This window comes from Corvus kubaryi, unplaced genomic scaffold (assembly GCF_017639235.1).
Source record: "Corvus kubaryi isolate FWS band 111438036 unplaced genomic scaffold, C.kubaryi_AGA036_p1.0 37385, whole genome shotgun sequence".
Taxonomy (NCBI): domain Eukaryota; kingdom Metazoa; phylum Chordata; class Aves; order Passeriformes; family Corvidae; genus Corvus; species Corvus kubaryi.
The window spans coordinates 9,806,445-9,830,620 of NW_024581127.1; the positions used below are offsets into that span (position 1 = coordinate 9,806,445).

At 38.6% G+C, this 24,176-nt stretch overlaps 1 protein-coding gene across 4 annotated transcripts in view; it reads left to right on the plus strand.

Moving 5' to 3' along the window:
• Nucleotides 1–481: 481 nt before the first annotated feature.
• The window catches only part of WWP1 (WW domain containing E3 ubiquitin protein ligase 1), a 59,398-nt gene continuing 35,703 nt past the window's right edge, over nt 482–24,176 (plus strand). For 3 of the 4 annotated variants that reach the window (XM_042036503.1, XM_042036500.1, XM_042036502.1), the window contains exons 1-2: nt 482–670; nt 22,431–22,521. In XM_042036503.1, coding sequence (XP_041892437.1) covers nt 22,452–22,521 — 70 coding nt within the window. In that variant the 5' untranslated portion in view covers nt 482–670; nt 22,431–22,451. Of the gene's footprint in view, nt 671–14,611; nt 15,359–22,430; nt 22,522–24,176 lie in introns of those variants that run through there. The other variant, XM_042036501.1, reaches the window with a different exon arrangement.

A 24,176-nucleotide genomic window follows, 5' to 3' on the forward strand; every position in this document is an offset into this window, starting at 1 on the left:
GAGGAGACACCCCCCGCCTTTATCGCTCTCACCGCACCGGGGTGTGCTGGCTCTCGACGCCGCGGAGGAGCCTTGTTGGGGGACAGCGACTCGCAGGAGCCCTCCTTGTCCTGCCCCAGCAGGCTCTGTCCCGCGGACGGCGCTCCGGGTCTGCAGCCCGACCCCGCCTTCCCCGAGGTCGATTCCGTGCTCTCGGCCCTTCTCCCCGCCGCGGCGCCCGACTTGGTTCAGCCCGGGGCAGGCGCTAGGAATAAGCCCTGTCCCCTTTGAAGAGCCTCGGTTCAGGCTCGTCTCTTCCCTCCCACCGCCGCTGCGCACTGCTCGGTCCCGACTGGGCCCTCCCGCCCCGGCGGCGGCGGCTCCAGCGGCTCCGGCTCCAGCTCCACAAATTCCTGCTGCCCGTGCCCGGGGCGCGCACGAGGCTGGCTCGGCCGTCGGGGGCGCCCGGCGGCAGCAGCGGGAGCAGTACCGGGAGGGGCGGCGGCGGGAGGAGGGCTGTTGTGCGGGAGCCGCTGATGCCGCTGTGAGATGGCATCATTCTGCGCGGCGGCGGCGGCGGAGCGCGGCGCGGAGGGGTGAGGAGCCGCCGCGGCGGCGAGGAAGCGAAGAAGAAGAGAAAGGTGGGAGGAAGGAGAAGGAGGCGGCAGCAGTTGTGAGGCTGCGAGCCACGGTAAGGGCACAAAACAGACTGTGCCGCAGCCGCTTCGGTTTGCGGTCTGGCCCGGCAGAAACACGGCTGCCGTCCTCGCTCCTCGCTTGGCCGTGGGCAGCCAGGGGGGTGGGCGGTGGATGGGTGCAGTCTGCCCCTGTCACCGAGGGGCGGGGAGGAGGGGAATGGGCGTGGGGGCTAAAATGGCGAAGGGAGCTGTAGTGAGGTCTCGGTCTTTCCGGCACTTCGACTCGTCGCACCCCTTGGGCTCTCCTGGTGGGGGGCGCCTGCTGTTGCTTCTCCCCTCCCGGTGCCCCACATGGTGCTCGGAGAATTGCTGTGTTTCCCTGCCGTCTCCCACTCTGGCTCGCGTCTGGACAGGGCTGAGGGCCTCTGGGCCCGCGCCTGGCGAGGGTCGGGAGGGTCGGGGCTGTGGTGAGCCTGTGTCGCTATGGGGCGGGGGGAGAGGGGGGGGAGAGTCGCCGGTGTCCGGTGTCAGGCGAATAACCTTGTTTATTCCTGTCTACGGCCTTTGCGAGGGTGACTGAGGGCTGAGTCGCGACCTGTGTCAACGCTGAGTGGATTGCGAGAGGCTTTAGTGACCAGGAGTCAGTGAGGTAGCTCCACGGCCGGCCCTGGCTTGCTTATGTGCGGGGTGAAAGCAGAGGAGAAGGATATTGTTACGTTTAAGTTCACCTTCCTTTGGTGAAGGCGGGGAGGGAGGCGTTGAGGAGCCGTGTCCTCTTTCCGGTGCGCTACTGTCGCCCCTCACGCTGCCTGGGCTCACGGGCAGGGGGCACGGCGGGGTGGTTCCGGTCACCGCTCAGGCTGTAGGTGTCTGCTCGTATCTCGGGGTCCCTGCGATGGGTGTTTGGCTGAGCCAAACACTGAAACACTTCTTGAACTGAAGACCTCAAAAGACCTGTTTGTGTCGTTTATTTTTGTTTATGTTGTTGTAAAATGTTACAACTCAGTGTGTTTATTTACTTGATTTTATTTGTCGTTGTCTTATTTTTGGAACGATACCAATTCTCATCCCAGTTTAACTAGGATGATCTAGCTCTGCTTCCAGATCTATAAATGTTTAAACTGTACATCAAAGAGAGAAAAGGACTTAACACCATCTAATCATTTTAATAGGAGCTCTTCGATGTTTGGGTGAAACTGTAATAAGAGGTGTTCATATTTCAGTTGCGTTTTCACAGGGCAGCTGTGTCACATAAAAAGTCATCAGGATGTTGTGCAGTGAAAAAACCTCAGGTTATGCAAGTTAAGTAATGCTGACTTACTAGGGGTTGCAATCACTGACTGCAGGTAGCTGGGTCATACGCATGAAAGACAGTACAGTCTTCGTAGTAATAAGAGTCTTCTCTTAAAATTGGTATTCTGGTTCAATCTCTTTGCAGTATAGAAACAAAGGGACTGTTGTTGGCTGTGATAATGCTTTACTAACTTGGAGTGGTTGTTTATTTTTTAAAAATTTTCCATGCTGCCTTATCTGAGGCCGTGTTGGTCAAGGTATAAACTGAATTACTATTTCTGGTCGATTTTAATACTGATGAAGATTAAAGAAATCTGCATAGAGAAAAAATCTGAAGGTTTTCCATCCTTTTGAGAAAAATTTTGCAGCCACAAAAGCACAGTTTACTTGGAGTCATGACAAAGATGCTTTCAAGTGGGGCATCTAGAAATACTTTTGGTTGATGCTGCTTGTAAACTTGTGGGTTTAGAATCCCTTTGTCACCTCTTCAGTGTGTATTGTGAACTGTATTTTAAAGGGCTAGTCCTGTAAGTACTTCTAGCTTGAGCAACTTAGTACTAGCTGTAGACTTTCCCCAATGATACTGTAGAATAATACTCTTAAATACACAATTATACTTGGAAGCTTGAGAGCTTTGGGACTGATTTATTCTCTTGGTATGGGACACTTAGTTACCAAAAGAATACGGATTATTTTTGTTTGTAAAATAGTTTACATTTTTTGCTAAACATCAGTGAAAAAACCACTGTAAGTTAGTCAGCATGTTTTTATTAAAGGACTTTCAATAAAGTTGAAATAATCACTTGCCTACAAGCGCTTCTTAAATCACAGGAATACTGATGGAGTTCAGAGCCAACCCCTTTTCCTGAGTCTGTGGAAGCCTTGGAAGAAGGAGAAATATTTGCTAGTTTTACTGCTTTTCATTTTCCTTTTTATCTTTTAGTATGAAGTTGGAAATTTTGATAAGTTGGAATTTCTACCCACTTCCCTGTTGTTTCTCATGAAAGAATGTATGTGGGGACCAAGATTCCTGCTGGGTTTTGGACAGGAAGAATCAGGAGTAAGGATTTACCACAGGGAGTTGGTATCGCATTCAGTTTCTTCGTGCTTCCTATACCATTAAAACGTTAGACTTGAAAACTAAGGTGCCATAGTCAAAACATCATGACCTAAGCCATGTCTATTAATTGGAAATGGCTACTCTTTATGCACTTAAAGCAAACGCTCATTGTTAGCTTAAAAAACCCGTACAACCTAAATCCCCCCCGCAAAAAACCCCAAGTTCATTTTGAAATTGAGATAATGAAATGTAAAGGCTAGGTGAGGTAATGGATGGAGTGATAAACAAAAATAAGTGCTTGCTGCAAGCTGTCTTTAAGTGATTCTTGTAAGTTACTTTTAGCTGTGTTATTAAGACTCTTTGTAAAGACTGAAAAGAAGGAGTGAAGCTACTGACAAAAGTGTTTTATCTTTTAAGTGACCTTAGTACTGCACTTGCCTGCTTCTGCACAGTGTAACATTCACCTGAATTTAAAAAAAAAAAGAAAAACTTTCCTGATTTTTTTGTTTTCTCTGCCAGAAAATCAGTTGCATAGTGAGTCAAAATCAGAAAAGCTGCTCCTGTGTGCCTGCATGAAAGTATGTAAACTGGGGCTGGATTCCCCAGTTTCTATGGTAGTGTCGTATTAGGCAAAAACCCTGTTATATTTGCTGTCCTTGTGAAACTTGTAAATCAGAACTGCTGAACTCTTCCTTTGAATTCTGTGTTATGCAATGCATAGTGACACTCTTCTATATTCTTAGGTGTCCCAGTGCAGACAGTAGGAGCTGGTTACATTCAGGCCCTTCTTTCAAAGTTTGTTGCCATTGCAACAGTAGGCCCCTTTTTGCGTAGGTGTTTGTTCAGATTTACTGTAGTATCCTGGCATTCTCCTGTGGTTACATAAAGTGGCCATTGGAAATATTGGAGATCTCACCTCTGTTTTCTTGAAAAATAATATGGCTGGAAAGAGAAATCTCCTCTTCTTATCAGCAGGTGTTGGGAATGTCCAGAAGAGGCATTCCAAAGGCATGTAAAAAAGAACAAGTCTTAGAGTGGTGCACCCTCTTTCCCTGCCCTCCCCCCTCCCCTGTAGAACACTGACATGGCATAGTTTTTGCTAAAATTTGCTATGGTACTTTTAAGAGAGAGTAAGAGAGAGTTTTTGTTTTTAATTGCTCTTTGTAAGTGAAAAGCTCTAATTACTGCTGCTTGGGGCATGTGTTTGCTGTGTTTGAGGACCTGCTAGTTTAACCAGAAGCGTATTTAAGTTTAGCTCTGTTTTGCAAGTGTAGTGTTGCTTTACAGAGAAACACTGGAGATTCCAGGGAAGCAATCAGCTGTCAGAGTGGTTATAGATGTCAGAATTATTTACAGAAGAATGTGCTAGTTTTTTGTTGTTTTTTTGTTTTTTTTTTTTTTTTTTTTTTAATTTCTTAGCATTGCAGGGAAAGTGTCAGGAAAACCTTTAGGTTTCTGTTACATATAGGTCTTTCTAATTATTGCACATATAAGAAGAAGCAATTAATCATTGCAGGTTTACATGACTGTACTGCTATAGCAGCCTACGTATGGCAAAGAAACAATTATATTTTAATTCCTCTCCCCTCAGTCAGTGTTGAGGATTGTGTAAACTGTTAATCTAATGTACAGTTTGATGATTCAGTACTGTAAAAAAAAATCACTTTTAAAATCCTGTTAAAAGAGAATATAGCTTTGGATTTAACTTATAAATTCTACTGATTTTGAAGAACCAACTGAGATTTACTGAGCTGGTTGTGTTACTTTATAAAGGCTTTTGACTAAAATAAAGTCATCAATAAAATTGGAGTGAAGCATCTAACAAAGCAGACTACGTTCCTGGCTTTTTATTAATCACCGTTTTTCTTCTCGTTGGAATATGTTAGATATGCTTATGTTCTGGTTTAAATGGCTAGCGTCTGAGTATACTTAAATGTAACCAGTTCAAAACATGAAGACTTTTTTTTTCAAATAAAATTATCTGTTACACAGTAGGACAATCTCTTGATTTGTCTTATGTGTAAATGACATTGGCAATGCAAATACCTGTTAGTAACTGACCACTCAAGTAGTTCAAACAGCACAGAATTGCTCCCATCTACTTTTATTCCATTAGGATTTTAGACTTATTTTGCAGGAAATTGTTTTGGAGATAGAAGAAAGCAATTTAAAAACTGATGAGGAGAGGAAGTCAGATTCTAAAGATAAGCAGCAAAATAATTCTGGTTTATGCATTTAAGTATCTTCACCTTGCAGCCTGAAGTGGGCAGAGGAGAGCTCTCATCTGTGCTTCTGAACATAGACAGCAGTAAACAGGATACCCTGCACACATTTCTCATTACTGGGTTTTTAACCCAGATCTTTTGCTGTAAGCTCTAAATGGAGCCGGAGATTAGCAGAAGAATCCTTTAAAAAAGGCGGCAACTAAAACCATTTTATCTGTTCCTCCTATAGGTGGGTGGAAAATATGAGAGAACTTTGGACTGTATGTGCATTTCAAGGTAGCCAGCAATTTCTCAGTATAAATCAAATCAAATGATTTGTAGTTTTAGAATGGGGTAAAGTAAACAGGAAAGATAAAGTTGATGATCTGTAAAATTGCACAATATGCTTTGGCATCAGAACTGAAAAAATAACACATCCAGTTTTGAAACACAGTGCTCTGTTAGTTCTTGAGAAATTCGGAAAGATTTTTTTTGTTGTTTGTTTGTAAGGATGAACTAAAACTGCTGAACAGATACCTTAGTCTTGAAAGCTAGCCTTGTTTTTACTAACTAGTGTACTAAATTACATACACGATACTCTCTTGCATTTCCTAGCATCTATGATGACATAAAATTATATTTGTAAACATAACAATTAAAAAGCAAAATAAAATGTAAGAGGAAAGCTCAATAGAAGATGAAGAGTAATAGGATTGGCAAACTTCCCTTTTCCCCTCAGGTTAGAAGTGTGGAAGCTGCTTCTTCTTAAATTTCAGTTCCTTTTTTTCCTCCATTCTTGGCACAATTTATTTTCCACTTCCAGCTATCTTCGTACAGTGTTATCTTTTTAAAAAATGATCACTCTTCTTACTTAGTAGCTGAAAAGATTTTGGGCTTAAAAAAAAAAAAAGAAAAAAAAGATGTATTTTGACTTCAAGATGCCAGTTACAAGGACAGGAAAAATTCAGTCAGTGTTGAAAATGTGGTGGAAGACTGATAGCTGTGTGTCATTCCAAAATAAAATAAATCCCTGGCTGAATGTCTTGTAATAGATTGCTGACAAAATGTTTTCATGGGATGGCAAGTTAAACTGCATTGTCAAGGGAATAGCTATGGGAAAGAAAACTAGTTGGAATCTTAGTTCATAACATGATAAACTGTCTCCTGCTAATGAACTGGCAAAATATTTAGGTAGTAGAATTATTTATTGAGTAATGAAAGTTGAACCTTCAGATGGAAATAACAGTGGCTAGTGTAATATTTGGTGATAGGTACATTTTTTGTGTTAACGTTGGAGACCTAATGTGTGTTGGAAAGAGCAGCTGCAACTATTCCTCAAAATGAGGTGTAATGAAGTATTTGTTAACAAGTACCAAACATAGTTAAGAATTGTTGTATGAAAATGTCCCATCAGGAATGGAGTAAAAAACTCAGTGTTGGAATGTATTCAGAATATAACATATATGAGCTTACATGCTATTTTTATATTACTTACATAAGCATATTTGTTACTATTCTATGGTAAATGGTTTTGGGAATCTCCTAGCTTTGGCTCTTTTAGAAATGGACTGTTGGGTTTCTTTCTTGTTTGTATTCAGTCTTTCATCAGGAAAAAATAACTGATTGAGAAGAAAACTATCAGAGTAGTGCAGCTTCTGTGCTAATAAAATGAAAAATGTTGTTACTTTTTAGCATTAAAAAAAAAAGTGAAGAGAGGCCTCTAGCAGAGGCCCACAGAACCTTAAATATTAAATCTAATAAATATTAATTCCAGCCTATGCTTTTAAGCCTGTGTCATACAATTAAACAAGGAGATGTTAGAGCACACTTTGAAAAGTTGAGGAGGATAGTATATGAAGAAGTAATTCTTACACAATTCAGTAGAGATTGACTGATGTGTGATTCAAAATAAGGAATAAATTGTCATACAGACAAGGACAAAATCCATTGCTAAGAAATAGGGATTTTAATAAAAAAGATCATACAGATCGTATGCACTGTATTTTAGTGCATAAACTAAATGCATTTTAAAATACTTTCTAAGGGCAAGTTAGTCTGGACTGCCCACTGTAGCCTTTCTTGGTGATAGTTTGTTTATGTTTTGGTTTTGTGGTTTTTTTGACTAGAACTGTCAGGGACAGCTTCCTTTCAGAGTTGGTTGCTGTTCTTGTCTCTTTTGTATAAATCTGTTATGCTGCTTGCTTCAGTTGCAAAGCTTTAAAGGCCGTAAGAAATCAAAATTGATTAAATAAATCTGTATTAGCAGAGACATTCACTTTGGGTTTATTTTCCTTCATAGTTGGACATTTAGTGTTTCAATCCCTCCCTGATAACAGAGGGGAACTAAGAACATTTTCCCAGATGTTTATTGATGCTACACAGCTTAAAAACTGGTGGTTTCAAAGGTTGATGTAGGAATCGACTAAAGAATAAAACAGACAATGTCATCATGCCACTGTTTATGTGCACACAGCATTCCTAGCTTGAGTGAATGCTTTGTGTATTTTTTCAACTTTTCCATGTTCTGCCCTGTCTTAAAAGCTGGACAGTATAACTGGAGAAGGTACAAAAAAGGACAGCAAGCGGAGGAGAGATTCATATGGAAGAAGAATTTGAGAATGACTAAGGGTTTTTAATATTCTTCAGGCTGAAGGCCTGTGTGTTGACCATATCATGCAGGTGTATGTTGTGTGGGTAAAGGATGCTGGAGACGCTTTTCTCTTGCTTGTCTTTCCTCTAATAGCTACCCTTGCAAGTCCCTTGAAAATCAGCCTGAATTAGGGAATAACTTTCACATCCTTCAGTGGGAAGCTGGATGGTCTTTTTTGTGAGCTTTACGTAGCCACCTGATTTCAAGGCAGTGTTGCTCTCAAGAATAAGCTGTTAATCATTTTAAGTTTTATAACTTAGTCTTTAGATTTTCACTAAAAAGGATACTGGCATTTGTGAGAGTGTGTTTTCTTTCACTGTTGCTTTTATAATGCTGTGTTAAACTTAATATGCAATGTATTATTGTGGCCCTTGAGAAGTCAAGCTTTGGGCCCTTCCGGTAAGACTCGTGTTTTATTAGTTTTCGTGTTCTCGACTTGTGATTTTTTTTGTAGTTAAATTTTGGAATCAGATTAACTCAGATTAAAATTTGATTGGAAAATAATTAGCAGAAACAGGAAACTCTTTGTTTTAAGAAGTGAGAATTATTCATCACCTTGGAGCCTTAGTTAGGATCAGGTTGAATTCTCTAGCACTGTAGAGACTGAAGGGCTGTTTTTGAAAAAGTAAGTGACAATGAATGGGCTGAATGCTCCCAGGTAGCAGTAGGTAAGATTAGTGCAGTCTGTGACTGGAAGTAGGACAGACGTGTTTTAACACTGCTGAGATTGACAGCTGGAAAGAGCCTTGCATAGCACTTTTAAAAAATCAAATATTCAGAGAAAAGAGAGTGAGAACATGCAGTGAATTCTACTTATACCTCTTTGAGCTATTTTTTGAGATAAAGTTGCTGGTGAGAGGTGGATCACATCAAATGTCTTACTGACAAAAATTGTGCAAAACCCTTTCTGCCTCTTTCTCATAACACTGAGCAGGCTTCTCTTCCCCTCTTTGAATCGTTTTTATGACTTACCAAAACAATGGGGAGGCTGGCAAACTATTTTGTGGGGCAGTGTTAATGTATTTCCCATTACTGGTATTCTTTAGTCACCTTTTTTGATATCCCTTAAAAACAAAGTGGGGGGGATGTAACAGTAACAGCAGCACTCTTGGTTAACATCTTTAAAGTTGTTGCTCGTTTGCTAATTTTGCTGTGGCTGCAGTAGAGATGTGTTTACACCAGTCAAAGCTATTGTAACTAATAAGGTGGTGCTGACAGGCATGAATGCCTGCAAGTGGATTTTATATGCTATCTGGGCACTCCTGGTATGTGCTCAGGCTCTCTGCCTGTTTGGAAGCTCACGCTTCTCCATTTTCCGTGTTGTTAAAATTGATTACCTATATAGTTTAATATGGAGGTGCCTGTATGTAACTAGGGTGAAGTTTCCTGTTTGCAGTGTAGGTACACTAAAATCTGCCCGTATTCTAACAATCTATCTTAATATATTGCTTTACATTGCTCTTGATGCAAGTCTGATGAACAATAAGTGTTAGGGTTATCCATAACAGAGGACAACCCAGAAAGACTTGTGTAGCTAGCATATTACATGTTCTAGCAGATATGAGAACTATTCAGCTAAATATTAGCATTAAGGAGAAAATATTCTTCCCTGATTTCTTGATGTGTGTGTTGGCCTTTAACTACCGTTGTTCTGTTCAAGAAACCTGGAAGTTGTTTACTCTGTTTCACTGTGTGTGTGTTTTTATCTGTAATACACAGAGGAGGCATTGTGATATTTTTCATTATTTGACATTGTGGTAGGACTGTGAATGTAGAAGCATTATTGTGATTACTGTGATTAAGATTCGCAAGCAACGTGTACTGTAAATATTTTGCTGTAAGTTGCTCTGTAGCAGTGGGACTAGGCTCCATACAGACTTTTCTTACAATTCGTTGCTTCATGTGCTGTTCTAGACCTTTCTTACTTGTAGTAGAAAAGGCACTATGCACTGCTGCAGCTCAGGCTGATTCAGAGCTTTCTGTGGTGTTGGTGTAGCTTTTGAGTCAGGCAGTGTAGCAAGCTTGAGCTCATACTGCAGCCCTTTGCTTAGCAAGCACATGAAATTGTGTCCTTTCCTCTTCTATGCTACTGAACTTTGTGGAACTGATGGGAACTTAGTGTTTTAGGGGATATTACTTCTCAGTTTATTTTAACTGAATCTGGTGGTGAACAGATTCACTTAGAGGGATGGAGATGAAAGGAAGAGGGGGAAGAGGCAGGTGGACAGTATGAGTCATGCATGTGATTTTTGCTTGGGAAAACAAGGCTAAAAAGGTCCAAGTATAAGGCAGAACAGAACAGGCAGTGTGTGCAGTGGAATCATAGTCATTTGTCTGGGCCTCTTACATAACACTCGGAAATATAGTTTTTTGTAAACTTCTGTAATGGTACTATGTTTTTTCTTATACCCTAATATGAGGCTGGTAATATGTTATGGATAATGCACAGATCAATTCTGCAGCATTTGTAACACGAGTCAGTGAATGTGCTTGAAAAAATGCAGAAAATATTTTTTGTGTATAGCTTGCTCTCCATATCAACAGGAGTAGATGATTTGGTTTCTGAGGTGGAGGGGTGGAAAATGCATATAGCTTGGCTTAAGAAAATTAAATACAGTAGTATTTATATCAGACCCGGTGTGAATGTTAGAATTTGTACAAAGGAGGAGTAGAGAACATGACTTACGAGGAGCAGCTCAGGATACTACATTTGTTCAGCTTAGAGAAGATGAAATGGAGAGGTGACGTCATTGCTGTCTACAACTTCCATATGATGGGGACCAGATAAGGAGGTGCTCATCTTCTGGTGTCCAGTGATAGGGAATTGCTTAAAACTGTTTTGGGAAAGTCCAGGTTGGTTAATAAGAAGAAGTTCTCCACTGAATCATGGAATGGCGTATGTTGGAAAGGATCTCAAAAGTTGGGTCAAGCACTGTAACAAGCTCCCCAGGGAAGTGGTCATGGCCCCAAGCTGTCAGTCTTCAAGAATAAAAGAGAGTACAACATTTCAATTGTCAGGGACCTACAGTGATGATCTAGTCCACCTGCCTGAGCAGTTCAGGGCTGACAGCAAGGTAAACTATGTTGTTAAGGGCATTGTCTGAATGTCTCTTAAACACTGACAGGCCTGGGGCATAGACCACCTCTCTAAGAAACCTGATACAGTGTTTGACCCCCTTCTCAGTGAAGAAGTACTTTCTAATGTCAGGTCTGAACTTCCCCTGACTCAGTCTTGAACCATTCCTACATGTCCTGTCACTGAATACCCTGGAAGGGTGATCACTGACTCCCTCCCCAGTTTCCAATCAGCAGACTTGCTACTGGAGCATTCAACTCCAGTATCCAGATCAGTGGTAAAAATATTGAACAGGATGTGCCCTGGAACTGAGCCTTGAGGAGCACCACTGGGACAGGTCACCAGTCAGATGTAGTCTCATTTGGTACAACCCTTTGAGCTCTGCCCTTCAGACAGTACTTCACTGAGCATACCATGAGCCTGCTTATCCCACAGTTGGACAACTTGTCCAGAAGGATGTTGTGAGGAATAGTATCAAAAGCCTTGCTAAAATCCAGAACTATATCTGCCACCTTCCCTTGATCCACAAGGTTGGTGGCCTTATCCTAGAAAGATGTAAAATTAAACAGGATCATTTCATGATCACACCAGCCAAGACAGCAACCTACCATCACATCCCCCACGAGTCCTTTATCACAAATAGCAAGTTGGGGAGGGCATCTTTTCTAGTTGGCTCACTGAGTATGTGTGACAAGAAGTTATCTCCTGCAGACTTCAAGAATTTCCAAGACTTCCTCATCACAGTGGTATGGTGCTCCTGGTTGATATTAATTGAAATCTTTCATAAGAACAAGGGCTACAAATTCAGGGATTTCCCCTAAATTGCTTATAGAGTAATTCATCAATGATTATATCCTGGCTGGAGTATCAGGAGTAGACACCCACTGCAACAACTCCTTTTTTTCCCCTCCCCCTCATCCTCTCTCAGGGGCTCTCAATCACATCATCACTAACTGTAAGGGCTGTGCAGTCAAACCCTTCCTCACATACAGTGCAATTCCTTCACCTTACCTACTCTGCCTATTGCTCCTGAATAGCCTGTGGCTTTCCATCCCAGTGCTCCAGCCATGGGACTCATTCCACCAAGTCTTACAAACACCAGTGATATCATAGCCTGGGAACTTGACCAATCCATCGTGTTCAGAAAGTGTTCAGACAGTGCTCTTAGATACATTGTTTATGTTGCACTATGTGGAGTCAGGAGTTGGATGAGATGATCCTTGCAGGTCTCTTCCATCTCAGGACGTCCTGTGTTTTAGGAAGAGTTACAGTTTGCTTTCCAGTTCAGGTCTCTGTTGGTCTGCTGTAGGGTTGGCAACTTGGAACTTAGTAACAAAATATTTACGATGTATCGGGGACATTGAAGTATCTCTGGAGAAGCTGTTGGTTTACTGTCAGGGAGAACAAATGCCTTGTCTTATTGGCAAGGGCTCATAAACCTTGGAGGAGGAGAGTGCTGAAGCTGAAATTCTACTTGTGTGAAAGCAGATCCTGAGGAAGCCACTACTATATCTATACCCACCAGTATGTACTGTGGGCTTGGCAAAAAGATGAGCAATTAAATGCTCCTATATCCCTGACTGTTTAGGCTGGTCTGAAAATTCACTCCCAAAAGTATGTTGATGAAAACAGAAAATACGAGGATATTCTCATAGCTTTCTTCTCCTTGTTTTGTTGGAGTACTAATTAACAAATTTGGGTCCTTTTTCAGTCCTCTCGGCCTCAAGTAATTCTCATTCTTTTGGGGAATACTTGTAAGTTGTTCTTAGATAAAGGAGTGAGGGATATTGTCAGTTGAAGATGATTTTTGTTGTACTTTTGAGTTTTAAAAGGAGAAGAAAAACATTCTGCTGACAGAAAATGATCTGGGGGTCCTGGTGGACATGATGTTGAAAATGATGCAGCAATATGCCATGGGGGCAAAGATGGTGACTGGTTCCTGGGCTGCATTAGACAAAGAATCTCCATCAGGTTGAGGGAGTTGATCCTTCCCTTTTGCTCAGCACTGGTGATGAGGTCACACCTGGAGTGCTGTGCCCAGTACTGGGCTCCTTAGTACAAGGGAGACATGGATGTGCTGGAGAGAGTTTAATTAAGGGCCATCAAGATGATTAAGGCACTGGACCATCTCTGCTTTGACTTAAAAAAAAAAGTTGCCAATATTCACTATTAGCATAGAATATGCCCTACAGTTACAAATGTTTTGAACAGTACATATTACTGTCATTTCAGGTTTTCCAGATCTGTTTGCATAGGTAATATTTATGTGCCTGATGGAATAGTTATTTTTTTTAACAGACATATTTTAAACTCATCAATACCTAAGGAATTGGAGAAACTATTAGTAAGAAGTAAGTTCTAAAGGGATCTGAAGGAATCTTACGGTCTTGATAAGTAGCTAACTATTCTGTTAAATAGTTTCAAGTTGTTAACTTTGGATTTTTATAAACTATCCTAGATTTTTTTTTAAGGTAGAGACCTGCATTTCAGTCTATCAGTATTTGTCTGACTCAAGTTTAACAGTAGTACCACAGAAAATAATTTGTTGCTCAACAAATGATGGTCTTTACTACAGTCCTGTCCTAGAAGTACTGTCGTCATGTGTTTCCATTGTGTGATGAGAAGTAAAATCAGTGCTCTTAGCATTATTTTAAATGATCAGTGAAAAACTGATTTCCATTTCTAATATTTTCTAAGCTATTAAACAATGACTTAAGCTACTATTTATAATACTTTTACAAATGGTACTTCCTAGGTGAGGAAACTGTTCAGTACTACTCACTGCATCTTACAAATTTACTGGCTAATTAGTAAACTTATTGTATGGTTTAGGATTCTGAATACATTTTGTTCCATCTTTTGACTTCAGTTTGAGCATAGGACTTAAATTGTTTTCACGGGAATTCTAAAAGTTAATAGTCTTTCCTTCGTTGAGCATACTATCCCAGAAGTTAGGATTTGTAATGTTTCAGGTTCTTTAGTTTTATGCATAATTTTAAGACATAACCTGATGGTAAGCATGTATGCTACTTTGTTCCATTCTTAAATATTTTTTTTATTTTGCAACATATGGCTTTCATGTGTAGTTGTGTGTTGAATAATTAAAATATCTCCCAGAAAAATTTTAAAATACATGGGTATAATATACAAAGAGAAAAATATTCGTAGGACTGAAATTTAAAAGTAGTAAAGGTGAAAACAACAAAAAATAAGGGGTTTAAAAGCCAAGAAGTATTTGAATTCATACAGATAAAAAAATGTATTTGGGAATTGGCTGCTTGAGGCAAAAGCCAGAATACCAGAAGACATGGAACTTGGTTTAATCTGTGAAAAAAAATCCCACATTTCAGTGTCATATAAACAGACCTATTAAATTAAATTGAAAGAATTCAAGACTTTCAGTGTAAGGCATCCAGATTAGAAATCAAAGGTTAGAGCTGTGTGTATAACTTGGACTTTGGTTTTTTTGCATGTGTCTAGCAGGAGTCACACATTGAAGCCCTACTTACTGGGCTTTGCCACTGAACCATTTCTTTCAGTATATGTGTAAGAGAGACAAAAAACCCCACCTACTGCTTAATAGTGCTTCATTACTCCATAGTTCTTGTTGAATTAATTTACTTAATTTCAATTAACTAAAGAATGTCAATGCTTTTATTTGACATTAAAAAAAAATCTCTTCAATGTTTTTGCAACTTTTAGTAATTTTGAGTGGAACTTATTGCCAGCTTAACTGTTACAATATGTTCATTTATAGCTATATATAACTCTTTTTAAAGTCCTTGCCAGCTTGAAAGATGTGTAATGTGAAATAATTAAAACAATAGTATAGCTAGACAATATTTTCCTTTTCTTAAAGTTTGTTCTTATGTTCAAACAATTTGGTTCCTTAAGAGTGACTGTAACAGAGTGCATATGTGACAGAGTTTTTCTAAGTGGCTGAAGCATGTCAAGGTACCATTTTGCCAGCTTTATGAGTAGTTTAAATTCTGTCATTCTGTTGAAAATAATCAAACCAGAAAATATTTTCATTGAGTATGTAAGATGTCCATGAATATAGCTTTTTACTGGAAGCTAATATTCACAGGAGTAGGGTTGTTTTCTCTTCCCCCGCCCTTGCCCTATACACCAATTAATTGCTGGTTAATTAGAGCTAGTACCTTGGCTTACGTGATGTCTTTTCTGTATCCCTAGTCCATTGCACCTAAACCAAAATTTATATTGGGCTTCACTGTATATTCCTGGTTACCATATATTTGTTCAGAAAAGAGAATGAAACTCTGGCCATTCCGACTTGGCCTGTAATAGTAAATCTTAAAGAGGAAGAGGACATCTGAAATGGAGGAGGAGAGATGAAATTTCTGTGAAGGACAAATTAGTTTTGTCTTCAACATGGAGCAAAAAGTTCAGTGGTTCTTAGAAGGCCGTGCTGGTGTTTGTGGAAGTCTTGTCTTACTGGTAAGTCTTTCCATTGCTTTTTAAAGTGGCAAGTGGTTTGTAGTAGGGTTTGTAGCACTCAAAGAAATAAACCTTTAAGTTCTCTGTTTCCCTATGTGTAAATATTACTGTAATTTAGCTTTTGATGATTAAAGCTATCCATTTAGGGAATGCCAAGTCTTAGATTTTTTTTTTGTTAGTTTTTGTTAGTTTTTGGTTTTTTGCAGCGGGCAAGAGGAATTGTAAAAATGACTCTACTATGCTGCTCATTTTAAGAAGGGCCAATGCATTTTTGAGTCTACAGATATTTCTCCAGTTCTGTTTCAGACCTGGTTTCTGTTTGTGCATTTTGAATTATTGAGCTGAAAGTTTCCCAATGGCAAAGGGAGAAACCATTCATTTTTTAAAATAGAGTTACTGGTTCTCTCTGGAAGGAATACGGTTTTGGGTTTTTCCAAAAAGCCCCAGTTAATTAGACATATGTTCAATTAGCTGTGACAAAATCATCACCATTTTTATTGTTGATAAATAGTGAAATGGACTTTCCAATCAGAATTGTGTTGACTAAAAATTCTGGATTTTGAAAGTCTTAATAGAAGGAAATCGATTAAGAAACTTACTTGGATCTGACATAAGAAAAGCCATTTTTTCCTTTTTTTTTTTTTTTTTTTTCCTTATTTTTACATTAAAATCTTGCTTCCAACCCTATACTTGCTGATTTTCATCAGTGTCATAACTCCCTTCCCCCCACCCCAGCCTTGTTTCTTTGGTGGAAGAAGATGGCCTGGAGGCAGGACTAGAAGTGTGGATGATTTCCTATGCTCCCCAACATAGTGGAACAACTGTCTTTTCCTGAAAGATGCTCTCACAGGGTTGCTTTGTCACCCTGTACTGCATACTCCACCATGGGCAGAGTTTCCCGAGAATCTTTCCTTCCCATACCTCACACTCAGAATATCAGAACAGCTACAGTACAGGGATTCTGACCCCTACAGCCTTCTGAAATCACTCGTCACCTTTCCAACCTTTAGTATTAATTGACCTTTTTACATTAATGAACTAAAGTACAAGAAAAAAAAACGAGAAAAAAATTAACTGTTTTCTTTGATGGGATTTTCCATATGTTATGAAATGATATCATGGGTAATTAGACCAGACTATTCTGGTACTTTTTTTTGTTTGTTTTATTCCTAACTTGAGTCTTGTGGTATCATACGAGTTAGGAAATGGTTTTCTCTCTTGGTGGGTGTACTCTTTTGCTTTTGAGTGCCTTGGTTCTTCATGAAATACCTCCTCAATTACTGGTTCACAGCATCAGGAAATTTATAAACATGTGTTTGCTGCTCCAGTGATACTTTTTAAGTTTCAGCTTCACAAGAAATACCTGCACCAGGTGCACTCATTACCAGATGAGTAATGCAATTTAAAATGTACCTGCTTAAATTCTATGAATATGTAATTGTTCTACTAATTACTGAAAAATAAATAAATGAAGTATTCACTGTTGTAGTTCCCTTTTATTTCTGATGTTTTAATAGCATTTTGAGATTTAGAGAACATTGTTCACAGAAGTGTAAATTTTATAAATATAGTTAACAAGACTGAATTCCATGGAACTGTTTATTCACATGAATTAGAAAATGAACCTTTAATTTTTTTAATACACTACTATGTTGTCCATTCCATGGTTTTTCTTGGATCTTATTTTGTCCTAATCAATGTGTAGTTACCCAAAATAATATATACAACTGAAGTAGTATTGAAATATCAGCTGTAGGAGTTAATAACGAGATTGTACTCTTCCAGTTGATGTGACAGTTATGTAGGATGAGGATGGTTTAGACAGAAATGTTGTGATCACGATGGTCTTCATGGGGCTCTCCAGAGTCTCTCTGTGAATTTTTGTTGTCCAGGAATTTTGAGGCTGGGGGTGGTATTTGTATGTGTTGATGAAACAGTTCTGAAAGTAAAGCTTCACATACTCTAGACCAATGAAGTTTAACCTAGAGCTTGAATAAAGAGGTGTAGTAAGTTCGTATTTGGGAATGTGTGGTGACTGTAACCCTGTCAGAATTAATCCCCTGATTTTCAGGAAGATTATAACTGCAAGAATTGTGACTCTTACATTGATGTATGTAATCCTCTTTTTAAGATTATGTAAAGACAACCTCAAAGATTTTAACCCTTAATATATTCAGGAGCCAAACTGGGTGTTTATTTTGAGAAACAAAACCAAGGGATTTTGGGATGAGGAAAAAAAAGTTTGTCCATGATGCAGGAAAACAGTAATTAGTGCCCCTAGTGTTCCCTTGTCCATTAGTGGTAAGGGCTTGCATTATTTGAAATATAACTTTTAAAATTGTTGAGTTAAAAAAATCCTCATCTTTCAGGGTTTCTTCACCATCTGTTTCTCATGGAGACTTTTTTGCAAATTAGATCAAGAAAGTACAGGTATTTTGCTTTTGTCATTACTCTGGATGTGAAAACTACTCAGTCCTCCTAATGAATATTTTCATTTCTCTTGGTCTAATTGCCATCCCATGCATTCCTTCAGATCAGACAACATGTTTAGTTGAAATTCTGGGGTTTTTTTTAAATATTAACATTAGAGTAGCTTTTTGGATCTTGAATGAAAATGACAAACATCGTCATGTCAGCAGGCTGTCTCCCAGAAGAGCCAGCCTACATCTGAGCTGATTAGGCAATAACCTGCTAATTTAAAAATGTCAGTGGCTGAGTTTGGATAGTTAGTGATGAAAATAACTGATGACTGAAGCCTTAAATAAATTTAATGTTTCCTTTCTCCTTAATTTGTAATACAGTTCTTGATTTCTAATCAGTTAAGCAAGAATGGGTGGGCTGCAGCGTTAGAATCTTTGGAACACGATGAAAACAGAATCAGTCAGTTCAACTAATTTGATCTGTTCAGTAAAGCCCTTTTCAATATAAACTATGACACAAAACTTTATGTATCATTGATAAAGACCTATGTTTATTTGTAATGGTTTAAATTTTGTTTTTTGAGCTTCCATATATTTTATTTTGTTTTTCTAAATAGTATTTGACATGAATGTCAGTATTTCATTTACAACATACTGAAAACGTGGAACTGTAATCATTGCTGTGTGAATGGGCCTAAGTGTACCATATTGCCAAAAATATAAAATAGATTCTTATTACAGAAGGATATTAATTCAACAGGGGCAGAACAGAATATCGGGGGACTGTTGTTGTGAGTTGCAGTCATGTAGTTACTTACATACAGCCCCTCAGCCAGCCCCAAGCTAACTTTGTTTCATCTCCATCAGCTGTTGAGATCTCCCTCACACTGCAATTTCTCCCAGGCATCATGGTCATTTTTTCCTTCAAGAGGAAAGATGCAAAGCTAAGTGTAGTGAATTCTCGCTTCCCTGTTATCAGAAGATTGGCAAACATGTTTGCCAAATGCAGTTAGCAGCTTAGTAGCTAGCAGAGCCAGAAACTCAGGTTTGGGTAGGTGGTATTGCTTGCAGATAAATCAACACCTGAAGTCTGAGGAGGTTACACATTGAACTGTCTACCTGAGGACTCTGACACTATTTATTTATTTATTTATTTTTTGTATTTATTTTGCTTTGTGCATCCTTGATGTAAAGTTAAAAAAAGTACAAAACCCATCCAACTGACCAAATAAAAACCAAGATGCCCCTAGTGTTTTAGATCTATGCAGGTTAAACAGTTAGAGGAAAGAAACAATCATAATTTGTCGATTAAAAAAGTATGCCTAAACTAGTTTTTTAGTGGGTGCGTAGAACTAGATTGCAGATCTTGGTTTCTTGTGAAGAATTTGAATTTATTTGCCTCAGAGTTGTTTGAATGTGTTGCTTTTATGACATTTTCCATATCAGTGGCCTCCAAACTTAGGTGTAGAAGACCATCCAGTGAAATGTAGGAAGAAAATCTAGGACTTACATTTTACCTGAAAAATAAGACAGGAATTAAGCTTTATTTAGTATACATATTGACACTGGCATCCTCTGTAGGTCTGTTTGTGGGATGGTCCTGTGTCACATTTGGTTCGTGAGGTGTCCTGAAGACGGATCCGCTGTATGATGGGGTCACCTTCATTTGTTCATTCACTTCCAGTGTATTGTAATGGATGCAGTTTACTTGTGCCCAGTTAGGAGGATTTGTGGATTATAATATTTAGTTTTTACTAAACAAACCCTCACAAAATGGGGAAGTGGCTTAAAAAAATTCCTGCAAAGAGACCATGGATTGAAGATAATATTAATAATGTGGATAATAAGAACATGGCGGAGCTGATGCTCCTTCTACTCCTAGCATGAGCTCTTGGTTGGATGTATTATGAGATAAAACCATTGGCAGTTAGATCTGACAAGAAGTCAGCCAAAACAATTTGCTTTATCAAGAAGGGTATTTCAAATACGGATATACATCCACTATTGGAAATGATGAACATTGTTTCTTGAGGTATCAGCTAATGATAGTATGAAGCCATCACAGTTAGCAAGGCATTTAAAAACTAAGCACCCTGAACATGAAGGCAAACATCTACAGTTTTTTTCTGCAATGTTAAAGTCATGCTATACTTAATCCAAGACTTTACATGATTTCACTGAACTTAGTGATAAATCATTAGAAGCCTCTTTTGAGATTTCTCAGCAGAAGACACAGATGCTGTTGAGGAAGCACTTCATCTTCCTGCAGTAGTAAAAATGTCTGAAATAAAACCAATTTGGTGACAGACTAAAACATTCTTTTGTCAGCAGATACTGTTGGAAGATGTCTGGAAAACATTGCCAAAGTTCTGAAGAGACAAATATTAGACAAAATTACACAGTGGCTTGCTGTACAGACAGTTGGATGAAAGTATAGGTGTTTGTGGTGTGGCTCGACTTACAGTAATTGCTAGATCTGTGTCCATAATGAAATTCACTAGGGAAAGATGTATCAGACCGGAGACATTCTTAACCATAAATTCTAAGCAGTATCTTCTTTAATAACAGCAGTTTTTTTAAATGGAAAAAACTGTACAAAAGTAACCACAGATGGAGTGGCTGATTGACCAAAGTAAAAAAGGTTCTGGGCTAAGGTTACAAGGTGAGCACCACATGCAGAATTCATTCACTGCCTGGTCCATAGGCAAGCAACAAGAAAGTTGGAGCCGTAAGTGCACAAAGTGCTGCAGGATGTCATCATTGTGGTTCATTGTATGAAAACAAAACCTTTAAATAGTATTTAAAATAATCTGTAATGACACCGGGTGTGACCAGGAAGATCTTTTGTACTGTGCAGAGGTTTGCTAGTTATCACAGCAAAGTGCTTAGAAGAGTTGTAAAACTTGAACATTAATTACATGTTCTATCTCACAAAAAGACAAGTGTTAGGAATTTCCTGACCTGTTTGGTGATAACAGTCAGCAGTATGCTGACTATCAGTTATTTTCAAAAAAGTTAAGACACGTAAGACACCTTCCCTTGAAGGTGAAGATGGTACTTTACCAAGCAAGAATCCTACTGCTTTTTAATAAACTGATGCTAGGGAGAGACCATTTTGAAAATGGATGTTTTGAAATGTTTCGTTGTGTGATTTTTGTTACCAGAAAAGATGTGTGTCATCTGTAAAACCTCCCATATTTGTACAATTAGACTTGGAAGCAGAATTTTCCCATCTGCTTAAAAGTCCTCCCAATTAAGAGTTTCAGAATCTGAAAATTTGTTAAAAGTATGAAGATGCAACACCATCCATTACCTTTTAATAACAAGTGATTGATATCAGGGAAGATGGAAATTTACTGGCCAAATTTCAAGAAAAAACTTTGTGTAACTAGTGGATGGAGAGGCAAAATGAGTGTCATGATTTAGAAAGTGTAGCCAGTGATGCACTTTGATTTTGGATGTACATGTCTTTGTAAATTGTGTTTTCCATATATGACAGCCAATAAACTGAATTTAAAACTAGACCTTCAAATCACTGTATTACAAGGTGTTAAGCCAACATATTAAAAAATGCTGCAGCATATTCAGTCACATGACTCTCACAAAAACCAAAAAAAAATTAGTAAGAGCAAAAGAGCTTTTTATCATTAAAAATTCTTTAAAAATACTGTTTATTCCATCTTCATCTTATCCTTTTTAATTTCTGGTTTTATATGTTGTAATATATACAGAATGTATTAGTACGGTGGTACATATATATAATTTATAAATAAATACACACATATTGGGGATATGCACTCAAAATTTTTTTACTTGTAGAGGTGCATGATCAAAAACGTTTGGTGACAGCTTTTCCCATATTGTTATTGAAACCAGTTGTGTTCACAGAAACATGTGGAAGTTCATCGAGGTGAGGGAATATATATATTCAGGTATATATTCTTTCCTCATGAAAAGTAGTTGTCTGATAGAATATTTTACTTCTAGATGTGTTTCCAGTGTAGTAATTCAGGAGGACAGGAGTGATGCTGTCTGCAAGTCTAAGTGCTGGGATGCCCCAGCTGGGATCTGACACACACAGTTTTAGTTGCTGAGTGGTAAGGTGGGGTGGTCCTTGTAAAGTGCATATGGCCTCAATAGATGAGGGAAGTGATTTGTGGGTGGACAACAGTGGGGCAGAAAGCTGGTGGCAAATTTAGGGATAGAATGCAAATGTTTGTCTGAATCGCTTTTGGTACTGCTTGAGTGTATTGTTCTGGTGGCAGCATGATTTTCAAGCATGTAAATACTTCACATGTTTTGTTCATTTGAAGTTGTTGGTGCTCAGCTTATCTGAAATGAGACCATGAGTATGTCTTCTAGAGAGAGAATTATTGATACATCACAGCTGAGTTTCTATTCTTGCCTTACACAGTTGTTCTAAACTACATAAATATGTATGTAACTGAAGTGTCTTGGCATCCTTAGAGGCGTAAGATGGGACAAATTTCCAAAGTGATTGCTTTTTATAACTGCTGTTATGAAATAATATGTTCTGCCTCACCTAAATAATATATGGTAACTTCTTGATTAGTTGAACATTTTATTTAATAGCTGTTGCTAACATGCAGAGATAAGTACTTTTTAATAAGCTACCTGTTTGCTTTTTTTAGGCTGAAGCCTAAACCTCTGACATGGCCACAGCCTCACCAAGATCTGATACAAGTAACAACCGTAATGGAAGATTACAGATGCAAGTAACAGGCAAGTGGTGATTAGTATCATAGTGATTTTTACAGGAAAACATGTGTTTTGTACAAAAGCAATCCTGGAAGTGAGTGTAAAACTTAACTAGTGTAGTTAATATTTTAATAACTGGTATGAATGTTACAGTTAATAATGTGACTATAATGCATGTAGATGATTTGAAGCTAATTAGAGATTATACGGTGAGTTGCATGACAGGGTTTAATATATCTTCAAAATAAAAAAAAAAAGAGATCTTCTGTGCAACAGTACAGACAATTGAAAGAAAATTTGCTAGGGAACAAATGGTTATGACGTGTTCTGAAGAGGGAACACATATTAGTGAAATTCTAGGAAAAAGATTGGTGGTTGTAGTGAACCCCAAGCAGAAAATTAGTACAATGTTGTAGTGAAGGTGGAGAACTGGAGGGGATCACAAAATTTGCTAGCCCTTCAAAAGATTAAGTTCTTTCACTACATATCAGGTAAATACTTGTTGAGTATAATATTCTTAGGGCCGCAGGTTGGATTAAACAGACATATAGAATAATTTAGGTTGGAAGGGACCTTTGGTGGTTCCCTGTTCACTCTTCTGATGAAGGCAAGGCTACCTTTGAAGTTGGATCAGGTTGCTCATGGTATTGTCCAGTTGAATTTTCAGTATCTCAAAGGCTATAGACTACCAGCTTTCCTTGTGATAAACCACGTCACTGTGATTGTTTTTCCTTCTATCGAGTTGAAATTTACTATGTTGTCTCTTGTGACTACTTTTTTTTCCTTTTGCTCTGCTAGTTCTCATAGTTCGAGGCAGAATTCAGCCATCCTGGTATCCATGGAAGGGAAACACAGTAGGCTACAAACAGGCCTGGAAATTTCTGATTGTGCTGGGGATGCTTTTTCAGTAGATGTTGAACAGGCCAAGTAGGTTATGCATTTTGCTACTGATGGACAAGAACTGGTCAAAGATGTGACAATTGATGTCAGTCTTAGCTAGTCTCTCTGTGGGATGGCAGAGCAGAACTGAGACTTCCTTGTAGTCTGAAGATAAGCAAAATGCATCTAGGTAAACAAGTTTGATAGCTAATTGTGACAGTGTTACAGCAGTTAAAAGTGAAAATGTTACCAGCACATAGTATATGTATTTATACATACATATGTATACAAAATACAGTGCATAAATACATCTATCGTAAATACTTATGTGTACAAGTATTATTTTACCATTGATAACTTACTTGAACTTTCCAGGGATTTTGAGAAATCTGGGAACACTGAAGTAAAAATGAATGCATGGCCAAGAATATATTAAGGCTATCCTGAAAAAAATTTGGAAAAAACATGAGTAAGACACCATGTCTTAATAAAGGCTGCATCCAAAGAAAGATGCGTCTTGTTGGATGATCCAAAGATGGCCAGGTTATCTGAGAAAAAAATATAATTTTGAAGAGTGCCCCAAATGGATATGTTATGAAATTAAATAAGAGATGAATCTTAAAACTGATAAATCTTATGTAAGGAGCACATTACTCAATAATGTGATGAATCATCAAATCTGGCAACAGCTGACAGCAGAGATGGAGCCACCTTTAGACTGAATGTAAATATACAATTGTAAACTGACGTGCACGAATTACCCTTAACTTCAGATCTGTGTATACAGAAGTGGTAATTTT